This window comes from Motacilla alba, chromosome 4 (genome assembly GCF_015832195.1).
Source record: "Motacilla alba alba isolate MOTALB_02 chromosome 4, Motacilla_alba_V1.0_pri, whole genome shotgun sequence".
Taxonomy (NCBI): domain Eukaryota; kingdom Metazoa; phylum Chordata; class Aves; order Passeriformes; family Motacillidae; genus Motacilla; species Motacilla alba.
In genome coordinates this window covers 31282246-31294656 of record NC_052019.1, presented here as the reverse complement: position 1 = coordinate 31294656, position 12411 = coordinate 31282246, and the positions used below count along the sequence as shown (strand labels likewise).

General features: G+C 36.2%; 1 protein-coding gene across 41 annotated transcripts in view; it reads right to left on the bottom strand.

Moving 5' to 3' along the window:
* SORBS2 (sorbin and SH3 domain containing 2) overlaps positions 1-12411 on the bottom strand; it is a 194812-nt gene that overhangs the window by 63223 nt on the left and 119178 nt on the right. For 26 of the 41 annotated variants that reach the window (XM_038134776.1, XM_038134779.1, XM_038134774.1 and 23 more), the window contains 4 exons: positions 9429-9521; positions 8725-8751; positions 7605-7729; positions 6019-6636 (listed from right to left, as the gene is read on the bottom strand). In XM_038134776.1, the coding sequence (XP_037990704.1) occupies positions 6019-6636; positions 7605-7729; positions 8725-8751; positions 9429-9521 (863 nt within the window). The remainder of the gene's footprint in view (positions 1-6018; positions 6637-7604; positions 7730-8724; positions 8752-9428; positions 9522-12411) is intronic. The other 15 variants (XM_038134789.1, XM_038134796.1, XM_038134798.1 and 12 more) reach the window with 4 other exon arrangements.

The window sequence follows — 12411 nt, the reverse complement described above, 5'->3', positions numbered from 1 at the left end:
TCACATTGTTATCAGTAATATGGTTATTTCCTATGCTTAGACTAGGCAGATGTCTTTAATCATTCAAAAAATGTTTCAAGCCATCAGATTAAAATGCCATTTTGGCATTTTAATCCAAAATCTGAAAATATCTTCTAAAGCCCTTATGGAAGACTTGGAACATAACCCAGATTATGCTACTTACAAGAGGTCACTGGGGTTCCAGTTGCATAATTCTTGTTGAGATCAACTAGAATTTACACAAATAACCTTACTGAGGTCAGTGGGACCATCCCTATGAATAAGCATTACAGAAAAGAATATTAAGCATGTGAACAGATATCTATTACTTGTTCCAATTGATTCAAAATAAATCTTTGGTATCATTGGGTCTCTAGGGTACACAACTATAGGCAAAAGCTGTTGTTAAAATCTGCAGTCGAAACAGTGAAGAAACTTTGTCAAACAGCTTAAAATCCAAATCTTATTCACAGCAATGTTTCAAATCTACAATTGAACACCCTCCAACTTAATATTTTCATAGAGGACATCTGAACAGATTACCTCTTAATTAAAATAATCAATAACTGCGTGTACGACTGTAAAAAGACACAGTATTTTCGTAGAGAACTAATTTGCCAATTGAAATTTCAAAAGAAAAAATTGAATACTATTAAAAATAATGTAATGAAAAAATTTGGATGATTATACAGCATAATATATTTAAGATGTTAGCATTTACATACACATATAAGAAACTGTAATTTCACCTCACAGGTACATAAGGGGGAGACAGAATCATCATTCATGATGATTTTCATCACCTATGTCATCAGATCATCATATCAAGATCTCCAGCAGAAGACAGGAACCAGGAGATCATGCTGTAATTATGAGGCAGAGCCAAAAAGAAGCTCAGAAGTTCTTGAAACCACTTATCCTCTCAACATCCCCAGAAAAAAAGTTACATATGACTGAGCCAAAATGTGTAAATTAATCTCTACATGTTAAAATAACAGGAAATCTTGGGGAGTTGAGAAATCTAGTAAACATTCTGGTTCTGAACTGAGGAGATTTCTTGCATGCTTGAGAAAAGAAGGGATGGACAACACAAGGACAGATATTCAGGGTGCATCCAGAGAGCTAATGAAATGGAGATTTTAAATAATTTAATGATTGGCAAATAATAGCTGATTTCATCAAGCCAAATTCTTAAAAAGAATATAAAGTTATTATTTTTACAATGCAGACAGATGGAATGCAGCCATTCTAGGGGCTGATTACCAACACGAAGCTTCTTGGCTTTGTAGAGTAGAACTTTTATTCTGCCTGGCTCTAGTATACTTTCATTTCTATAATCATCTCTCTCGACAGAGTGGCTGAAATTATGATTTAAAACAGCCTTGTTTTTGAAAGCTGATTTACACCACTTAAAAAAACATGGAATGTTGGTAATCTCAAACCCATACAACTGGCTACTACTAATCCATATTTTTTACTGTCATGCAATCTCAGCTATGAATCATATTTTCTTATACTTTTCACTGTGAAAAATATGAGAAAGACAAGGCTGAAGGCATTCCAGAAAACTTTTAATACTGGTTCCATTCAGCATGCTTCAGATTAGGTTTGTTATTGACATAGAAGAAGAAATGCTAGCAGAAGTCAGGCAGATTAAATACCAAACAAGTACTCAATCAATTAGACTGATGAAAAACTAGCTAGACTGTGGCTGTCTTGGGTTGTGCAGCAACACTTGAGAGACAGATAAATGTCATCAGTCTTGATGTGAATTGAAGGTCTGAAGAGCAGCCTTTGCTGCAGCCATCTGCTGGTCCTTTGAAATGCTTCTCTTCCATCAAACAGTAAAATGTCAGGCCTGAAGAACACAGCTGGTATCCAATTCATATGAAGTAAACAGGTGACCCTAGCATGGGTTTCAAAATCAGTCATCTCTCGTTTTAATGCAAGATTTGTGGGGAGTGGTGTGAGATTACTAATGACACCAGAGTCCTGGCCTTGCTTCAACAGTCAAGACACAGATAAGGAGACTCAGAGGTAAGTGAATAAATTCATTGTGTTAATACATAGCAGAGTTTAGTAATCAACAATCAAATTACACCCATACATTTGCAGAAATGGGTAAAAATACCTCTATTTTTAATTATTAAAAGCTGATTTCAAAATGTCCAAACTATTGCTTCAAATTATATTCTAATGCCCATTTTTCCACCTAGCCCTCTTATTCTAAACTCAATGTAAGGAGGTGTAGTTCAACCCTTGTCTAAAGCAATACTAGTGATGCAGAACTTAAAATGAAAAATACATGCTCAATTTTCTTTGCTTCCCATCTGTCCCCAGAATGTGTCTTCCATACCACTCTACATATTGTCAATACCTAAAACTCAGAAATGTCCTAGATGAATTGATTTATATATTTTTTTAAAATTCCGGGTTTATTTTCCTTGATGCACATTTCTACAGCTATAAGGCTGTCAAAAGAAACACTTTCATAAACATCTGCTATAGATGTTTTACTCCTCCAGGGCATCAGGACTAAACCAAGTGTTCAACTCATCTGGGGAATTCAAATAAGAGAAAAAATGCTTTGCAACCTCAGTTTCAGAGAGTGATACCTAGAACAACAGGACACTTAGGAACCCAGGAACAAAATAATAAAAAAAAAAGTATCAAGTGATTATTTCTGAAAATGCAGTTCAGAATTCTTCATCAGTTTATAACTTCTTCTTATAAGAAACTTGGACAGTAAAATTTACCTCCACTGGTTTCATACTAGCAAATACAAATTTCTCTGTTGAAATACATACAGTTATTTCTCCTGTATCTGCAGTATGGTACAAAGAAGCAGCATCTCTTGAGCCTGTAATAATGCAATAATATTGAGTAACCTGAATGCTTCTATTTTCATGTATACTTTTAAGGGGTTTAACCTTTCTCTGAGTAGGAGTGTTTACAAAATATCACGTGGTGAGTCATAGCACACTTCTGCTTGCTCCAAAAGTTTCAACAGATAAGTACTGAAATTCAGTGCAAACAGGAGCACAAACAGCAAGATACATTAACTTGGACCACATAAACTCCCTCTGGGCTCTATATTTCCATACTTAGTGACAAAATACAGTTGTACACGTTGGCTAGACACAGATACCCCACATGCACAGTACTTCTTCTTTACTACCTCTTAAGAAGAGATGATTACCTGATCATACCTCATTCTCCGTCATACATAAACCCAGATGCAGTGGGAGAGTTGCACCTTTCTAAGTGTATTTGTTTTTTGAGAGTTTCTCTGGCAATTTTAAACACTGCTGGCAGGCCTAATCTGCAGTCTGAGAGCATCCTTTGAAGACACAGCTTGACATACAACCTATAAGCTGCAGGTACAAAAGTATTTTAACTCCTGTACAAAGTCCTGCAGAACTTACAGATCTAAAACAATTTTAAAAATGAAAATTCTATCCTGCAGAGTACACTGAAAGTTAATTTTCTATGTGAGAGAAATTGTGACCTTTGCAAATACTAGGATATATAGCACTAAAGGGATCATAATATTTGGCATTAGCTAGAACAGTTTCAAGGTTTTAAACTGAGATCTGAGTCAGAAAAGAGAAATTTTTTAAACATATAGCTGCAGCCTTTTTTTCTAATTTTAGATCATGGCATCTTCATTTTGGGAACTCACCTGATACAGATTTTTACACCGTCTCACATGCTGATTTGCACTCTAGTTTTAGGTATGTATTTTAACAAGGAGCTACAAAACCCACTGGCTCCACCACTCAATTGTGATGCCAAATACATCCCTCTTCATTAGAATTTATTTTAAAATTGAACACCACAGAAAATGTCAGCTGCATTTTGCAGATAAGAGATCCATAAAGGGATACAGCTTGAAAAGATGGCTACATGCCTTAATGATCTCAGGGATCAACTGAAATTTTTCTCCTTTTATTCAGAGCAACCCAGTTGCCAAATTTCTGATAGTGCTTCCCACATACTGAAATCAAGGAGAAAGCAGAAAACTAAGCGCAGAATTGCCAAATAAGCCACAAATACTTTTCTGTTTTTTTTCAGCTTGAAGTGAAACTAAACAAGATTCTAAATTAAAAGGAAAACGCAAAATGTGTTTTGACTTTTAAAATCCTTAAAAAAGCAGCTAGAAGATGAATTATTTTTAGTTTTGCTGATTTGACTTTGAGTATTATTCTTGATCATAAAAAGCTATTTCCCCTAGTACTTATTAGCTATTATACTTTCTGTTTGCGAGATTTATCTGCCCATATATAATGCATCATATTTTAACAGCCTGAGCAACTATTTTTAAGTGAAAAGATAACAGATGCAAAAGGTGAATTGGCCACACCTATACCTGTTCTGCTGTTTGACAGTATCCTTTGATGCCCATATTTAAAAGACTTGCAATATCTTCATATCTGTCCTATCTACCAGAAAAAGCTGTTGCTCAGCTTTCCTTACTGTTTCTGACATGGATTCTTTACTGTTACTGTGACTCTTGCTTGAACTGACTTGTCTTACCTGACAAAAATCACTGAGTAGCAGACTGGTTCTTCTAAAGGGTAAAGCAACTTGTTTTTTCTCAAAATGTTCTAAATTTTATGCAGTCTAAAATAAAAGAAGGATTTAAGATGACAGTTTTGTGTCTAGTCTTGAAGAGGAAAAATGAGATTAATGCTTCTGTGCTCCTATTTTTCAATGGAGAGAATTCAAAAGGAGCATTGAGGATTGTTGCCATATAATTTAACAGAGCTTTGTTCTGATAAAAAATTTTACTTGGGCTTTGAAGGGGGAGACAGACATATTACAACTTTAAAACTATCCCGTTTTTAATGCAGATACTTATGTCTTCCAGAGTAGAGACCTGGTTGAATGTGATGCTCTGAAAGAGCCTCAGTCTGGAAAAGCAGAGGTGTTAGTACTATTGACTGGGCTGTAAATGGACTTTCTAATTTACAAGATAGTGCTGTATTTACTTCAGAGCAGCCTCAATGGTTCCAATGGTTCCAGAACCAGATGAACACAAATATGCCATGATGGGATTTTCCCTCAGACAAAGCATTAAGGCAGACATGCCTAGACCTACAGCAATCTGTACATCCATTTCAAACACAGAGAAGCTGTTATACTGGTAGATATACTAGAATAATTATCTTTTTAAATAGAAAAATCCTAATGTGGCTAGGTAAAGCAAAGTAGAAATTACAAGGCCTATTCAGAGCTCTCCTTTTGCCTAGCATGTATTCACTGCTGCTTTCTTGTGCCCAGGCTTATTTTATTTGACTCAGGGAGTTTCTGAATGGTGACAAACCCTGCTCAGACTCCTCTGGTCCTACGCTGTGTGTCTGACACTCCAACTTCTCCTAGGTGAGATCAGTATAGTTAAAGAATTTTCATTACAGTAGGTGCAAGGTAAAGGGGAAACAGATGGACCTAGAAGTTCAGTGCCCTGTGATGTTTCATGTGGAGGCTGTTGACAAAGAATTTACAGACCCATTTTCTTTAAAAAGCTCTCTTGCACAGGACACATAGGAGACGCCAGCGCCCAGCCTTGCAGAAAGCACTGACTGACAAAATGTACTTTTTGTGGCCCTAGAAAACTGACAGAGCTGCATTTAAGATCTCCTCAACCCAACCTTACTATCCATACTTGATCCTTCCAGCATCTATGGCAGCATAACCCTCTTATGCAATCCTCTCTAGGAAGAACCACTTGAGCAGGTGTATCACCTACAGTACACTAACTTCCTATGCTGCATTTGCACTCTGTGAAGTGCTCACAGAGGAACAAAGAAGTCTGCCTTCCATCTCAGCTAAGTAATTTTTTTTCCCCCTAACCTTCCAAAACCTTCAGTTTTTGTTCATTTCTGTTTTGGTCCACGTGACAGGTAGTTTTACCCACAAGACACAAGATCTAACTTTGGTAATGTAAGTATAACTAAACAGATGGTTATTAAGTGATTCATGAAGATCTAAAATAAAAGATGGAAAAATTAAATATACCACATGGCATTCTGCAGCCTGTGAAGAAGGAAGAACTGTAGACTTTTGTCCCAAATCCTTTGAAGACATCTTTGAAGTGTCTGGAGAAATACTAGGTGGATGATCTTGGATTTCAGGCTCTGCTTTATTGTCAGGGGTGGGAACTATTTGAACGGAAAGAGATGCTGTGTGTATCTCAGGCATGGGGTTACAGGCAGGTGAGATAGGCCTTTGTGAAAATACTGGCTCTTCAACAGGCTTGAGCTGTTGCTGTGAATTACAAGGAATGCTACTTGCTGGGTCACGAGTCCGGGTTAATTTCAGGGTAGATATCTTACGTTTTTGAGACTGCTGCCTTTGGCCTTGATGGAGAGTAGTACTAATGCCAGCTACTGTGCTTGTGTCTGCACTGGAGACTGAGCTCAGCGGTTTAATGATTTTTTGTGCATAGGACACACTTGTGTTAGATATTTGAGAAGACATTGTCTCCTGAATGAATGTCTCACTAGTGTAATAGGCAGTATCTGTGAGGTGCTGTTTAGCTGGAGCAGCAGTTACTGCCTGGAGATTAATTTCGTTCTCGTGATTAGTTACTCTTGCTTTCCGAAAGCTTTCTTTTCTAGGAGGTGGCAGAGGTGCCTTATTTGCCAAAAGCATCCACACACAGCAAAATAACATTGAAGAAGAAACAGAAAGAAAGTAAATGTTAGTAGGAGATATAGTTCAGTTTTACTTTTATATTTAAATAAAGGAACTAGCAAATTAAAGGGCTCCATCTCAACATTGCTAAATTCAATGGACAACTAAATTGGTCAGGTTCCCACCACCATTTCCTCTGCAACTTCTGTTTAAAAAGCCAGATGTTCCATTTGCTCAGACCAAAGTAGGATCAGAAAGGATCAGAAGGAAGCCCATAATCATTCATTTTCTTTTAAAAAACAATTATTACACTGAAAAAGAATTATTGCTGTGAAAGCATTCAGGTATGTAAGTACTCCATGATCTTAGATAGCAAGCAATTATTCACAGGTAACACACATATATAAAACACAGAGCCTCTTAATCTTCTGAATTAAAATAGTACCAGAGAGAGTATTAAAATTGGTATGTTGATATTTTTTTGACAGGTAAAGATTTTTCCAAGTGAGGGGGTGGTTTTATTGTTTATGTTGTGTAGTTTTTGCTTGACTGTTTTTTTTTTTCTTTCTGTTTTTAGTGTGCTCTAATTACATTGTTCCATAAAAGAGGCCAAAGCATTTTCCACCATATAATTAATACATCTTAATTCTCAGGTATTGTGATGACTGGTGCATTTTTCCAAGTGTAAACTATTAATAAATACTCTTTGAAGTCAGGAACACTCCTAGAAAGCTTCTACTTGTGTATGACCTAGTTCTATTTAGCTGTCTCGCTCATTGAAAGCAATTTCTGGTAATTAACCTGGGGGCATACAGCCTGTGCGGAACATGCTTTACCTATGCAGCAAACCAGTCTGTAGAGACCCACTATCTGCAAGACACCAGACACTGTTTCACAGAGGTATCCCATCTATATGTGCTAACCCCCCAGCAGTGGCGTAGCATTAAACGTGGTGTGTCCAGTTTTACCTGAGTTGGTGATTTTTTATCCTGTAGATTTGGCCGCACGCTCCTGAAACCTTTTGCTGAAAGAGATGAGCCGCTAGCGTCTCCATTCAGTGTCTCTCTACTGCCATTATTGTAAGATCGCCAAGCTTTTGTAAATAAAAAAGAATGAAACCATTTTTTGGGTGTGATTAGTACATCTACCCTGCTCTCAACATAGCAACCCAGCTGCTAAACAAACTGCACAACTGACAATGATGCTGTTTCACCATGGAAGTTATAAGAACATGGCTAAGGCTGCCACTCTGCAAAACATTAAGCTTTAAAAAAAATTTAGAGAATTCAAGCATTGACAACAGTTCTGGTATTGGGCAGGTAGACATCTTCCCACGATTTTCATACAGACTATGGATTTTTAACCTTGAGAGTCCTTTTGACGTGCTGGGGCTTCAGCCCCTGTATAAATCAGGCTCAAGTTTCTTCACTTTCAGATTACATTCTTGAACTTCATGTCTGTGTTAGATTTTGAAAAACATCTCAGCTCATGTAAAGTTAGTTGGTTCCACAAAAATTTCACCACAGTACCCAACTCGTTGTTCCAATAGTGTTCCAATCTTATTGCAAAATCTAAATGACACCTCCATTTTCCAGCCAACCAACGATGTTTTTTTTCTCTCTCCTCAGACCTGGAATGCCCTCAAAGCGCTGGCCAAACATAGAGGGAGATATTGAAGACAAAATACTGTAAGAGGCTGGGAGAAGTGACACATTATGTGAGCAGGCTGCTAAGTGAAGGTGGGCAGAACTTGCAATCCTGAGTAAGGCACTAAAAAGGAAATAGCAAGTACCACTGAATGGTGCCACAGTGATGAAGCTAAAGGTGGCAAATTTGCAGTCTGTTTTTTCTTTCCCACACATTTCATTTTTCTGACAATATATTCTGTGTTACAGGAAATAACTGCTTTCAAATGAGCCCTGAATTTGAGGTCTTAACCATTAAAAATTAGGATTACAATTTCAAAGGTGCTTTCCTTGAAGAATGAGGAAGTATGGAGTAATGAAATCAAATAAATAGAAGATTGTTGCAATTCATCCACTTACATGGTATCACACTGATACATAAATAATACAGTGTTTTATTTACCTGAATCTGGAGACTGAGACTCAGACCCTGCAAAAGAAATATCCAATATTAATTTGTGTTAGAAATAAATATAATATTATTAATATTATTAATCATTATTATAATATTATTAGAAATAAGTATAATATATGTTTGCAAATGAGACACACAAGCATTGATAAGAAGCAGTTCTGCCTCTCTAATGAATATTTAGTATATTTTAATTGTTATGAATATTTTTAAGTAAACAATCTTCATAAATTATTTTTTAAAACTAATCTAGCTCCTGACAATCATTTTAAAAGAACATTCAGATTTCTTTCCTTGAGAAGAGTTTTTAAATCAAGTTTCAGTAAAAAGTTTGTAATAAGCAAAACCTCTTTTTCATGCTTTGTTATCTTGAAAAAAATACAGGGGGTGTGAGACCCAAAATACATATCAAGGGCAAAATGAATTTACTAATTTATTAATTTACAAATATAATTAATTTTTTCGTAAGTATTGCTGATTTTTTTCATGAATGGCTACTGAACATAGGAAGAGAGGAATTAAGACCTTTTATAAAGGAAACAAGACTCTCTAAAAAGCATTGTAGAAGTAACACATCTGTCAATGTAATAGGAAATAGCGCTACCCTTCTCCTCCTGGCAAAGTAATATGGCAGGAATGCACAATAGCAGAAAAAAGCCATTCAGAAGTTGTATCTCAGTGGTTGGTGGTGATACCTGAGGCCAATAGGTTTGGAGAACTCTGAACTCTCTTCACAGCTGTTAATGTGACAGACATTGCAGCACGTTTGCGAGCACACCCACCGCTATCTGGAAGCACAAAACAATACAGACAGCAGCCCCAGACAAAGGGAGCAAGCACATGCAACACATCACAGTGTGAGATATGCCAAACATATATGAAAATAAGCATGCAGTTAGGGAACTGCTGCAGAAATGTGCGAATTTGCAGGTTTGACAGATTAGCAGAATACATAAAATTTCACAGGCTTTAAATAACAATAAACTTCACAAAGAATAAGTGAAGAAAGCTGTATTTAAGACTTAATCCACTAGGGAAATATATACACTCTGTTACCTGAAAGACTGCTTAATTACAACTAATTAGTAAAAGCAAACAAGTAATCAAGATAAAGGCTTAAGCATTCCAGAATAATATTAATCAATAATCTGCACTGTAAAATAATTTCATTGTAGGCATTAGAAAGACACCATTCATAAACCAAGCTCATGTTCGATCAGCTGACAAAGTACTTTTGTTCAGTCTTTTGGATCCTTTATGCTCAAGAAACAAAATTACCAGTGAAGACATAATTTTTTTTTTCATTTTGATGGAATGAACTGGCTGTCCCTCTTCCCCTTTTTCATCTAATGTAAGTTAAAAAATAAAAGAAATACATATCTGGAACTGAGTAACATTCTGAGGAAATGACCAGAAATCTAAAATAATTTTAAAAAAATGAGGTAGAGAAAAAACCTTCCTTCTGGATCTTGCCCAACTCCTTTCTTTATTCTACTCCTCCCTCACTGGAGCTGCCATTACATTTTATAAATACTCTCTTATTATTAGAAGACAGCCTTCCCACAAGTTAGCTTTTTAGCAACTCTAGCATAGTTGTAAAAGAAAGTTAATAAATATTATTTGCAATTATAGTTAACTAGAGTATTTTTCTGCTCTTCACTAAAATAATTCTTTTCATTTTAGTATTTGATACTACTGAGATTTGATTTAATGCTTCAAGGAAATCAAGAACTACAAGTATGATAAATGCCTTTTTATTTCTGTAACCTATGACTGGGAGTTTTATAAAATTAAGGTCTTAATGAAGACCTGCAACCTATTTGCAGAAAGTATCTGCCATAATAGCAGTAATTTGAGCTGCAGAGTCATCTTTAACCCAGGTCTGCAAGAGAAGTAAGCTCCTGGTATTTCTTTGCTCATTCCAATATCCCCCTGCTACTACAATCTTTCCAATACTCCCCTGGCCACAGGCCCTGATGGATATGCATTAAGAAGTTGTTAACATTGGCAAACATCAGAGCCACTGCCTTAGATGTAAGTGGTACCAAAGACTCATTGCCAATTCCAAGGTGCAAGGCAAAAGGCCAAATTACTTCAGCCAGCAGCAGTTGAAAGCAATACAGTACCTGCCATTAATTATTGGCATTGTACATGTGACACAAAGATAATGGCTATCAAATCTGTACATGTGTTTTAGTTTGCTTAACATAAATACAGAGTGGAAATGGTAATTGAAATTACATTTTCCATTCTTGTACTCCTTTTCCTCCACCATCGACATACAACAGAGGTCATTCCAATGAGATTTGGTGATGTGTTGATACTGAGGTTCTGTTCTAATCTGAATATTGGCAGACTTTGAAAGCATACTATATTTAATATAAGCTAACGTGCAAAAAAATTTGTTATACTGTCACAACTCTTATTCAAACAAAGTGGCAATTTATTTGTAATTTTTTAAGAGCTACCTTCCTGAATTTCATTATAAAGAAAGTGAAGACAACAAGAAAATGACTACAAACATTCAATTATTTTAACTTCAGGAAATTCTGCTTTGATTTAGTTTTTAACATAACTCAATTGAGCCAGAGTTTTATACTTCATGGACCCATAATCTAGCAAAGTGTTTTGGATTCATGCAAGAGAAATGAAACAGACTGTAACTGACTACATACAATATTTACCCCTATATATATAATTTATATATATTCACAAGTCTGTTCTTGCATTATTTATCAGTATCTGTAGAAAAAATAATGAGATCTAATTAGCATTCAGTTAAGACCTAACTTCACATTTATACAATATTGAGTTGTGCAAAATTTCTAGCAGAACAGGAATGTGTGTGGCTAAGCACATATTGATGCATGATGGGTTCCATCCCCTCATCTATGTTCAGGCCAGGCTCTCATTAAGTGGAGTGTGGAGTATTAAGAAACAGTAAGGGAGACTGAATTAATGATCTTCTGCTCATTTCACTTGCAAACTATAAGCAATTATATAACATAGCTGTCACTTAAGGAACAAATGAGGTTATATGAAACATTCTATACAAATCGTTTGCATATATAAAAAAATGTGGGCACTAATATGCATATACACACTCACAATTCCTTTGACCTGAAAAATTCTTCAGGAAGGAGTCCTGTCTCACTACGAATTGCTTTAACATTGAAGCAAAGGAGACCCAAACCAGCTGAGGTCTGCAGGCAGTGCTAGAATATGAAGTCAGGCAATAATTCACAATCAAAACAGCTGCCTAAAATGTAATTGCAGCTTCTTTTTCTCTTCCTCTCTTAATTGTTTCCACATTTAACCCTTCCCCCTAAATTCATAGCCCCAAGAGCTGCTCCCTCTAGAGACAGCATCATCCTAAGTGAGCTATATCTGTATTTGACAAATAGTCTACTGGTTGGGTCCTGCCCCAAAGCCAGATGGAGACAATTCAAAACACCATCATTTCATTTAAGAGCAAGGGGTGGGTTTCTTAAAAAGACTGTTTCAGAGAGTTAGGAGAAGCAGTGGCATAAACAAAGAGAGAAAAGATGAAAGAATGGTGACCTTGTGTGAAGAGGTGAAAGAGAGCAGCCAGGGGCAAGAAATTTTTAATAAGCTCTTAAAGCTTATTAAAGAAAAGAAAAATGGCATCCAAACAGTCGGTTTGCTGATTATTGTTCT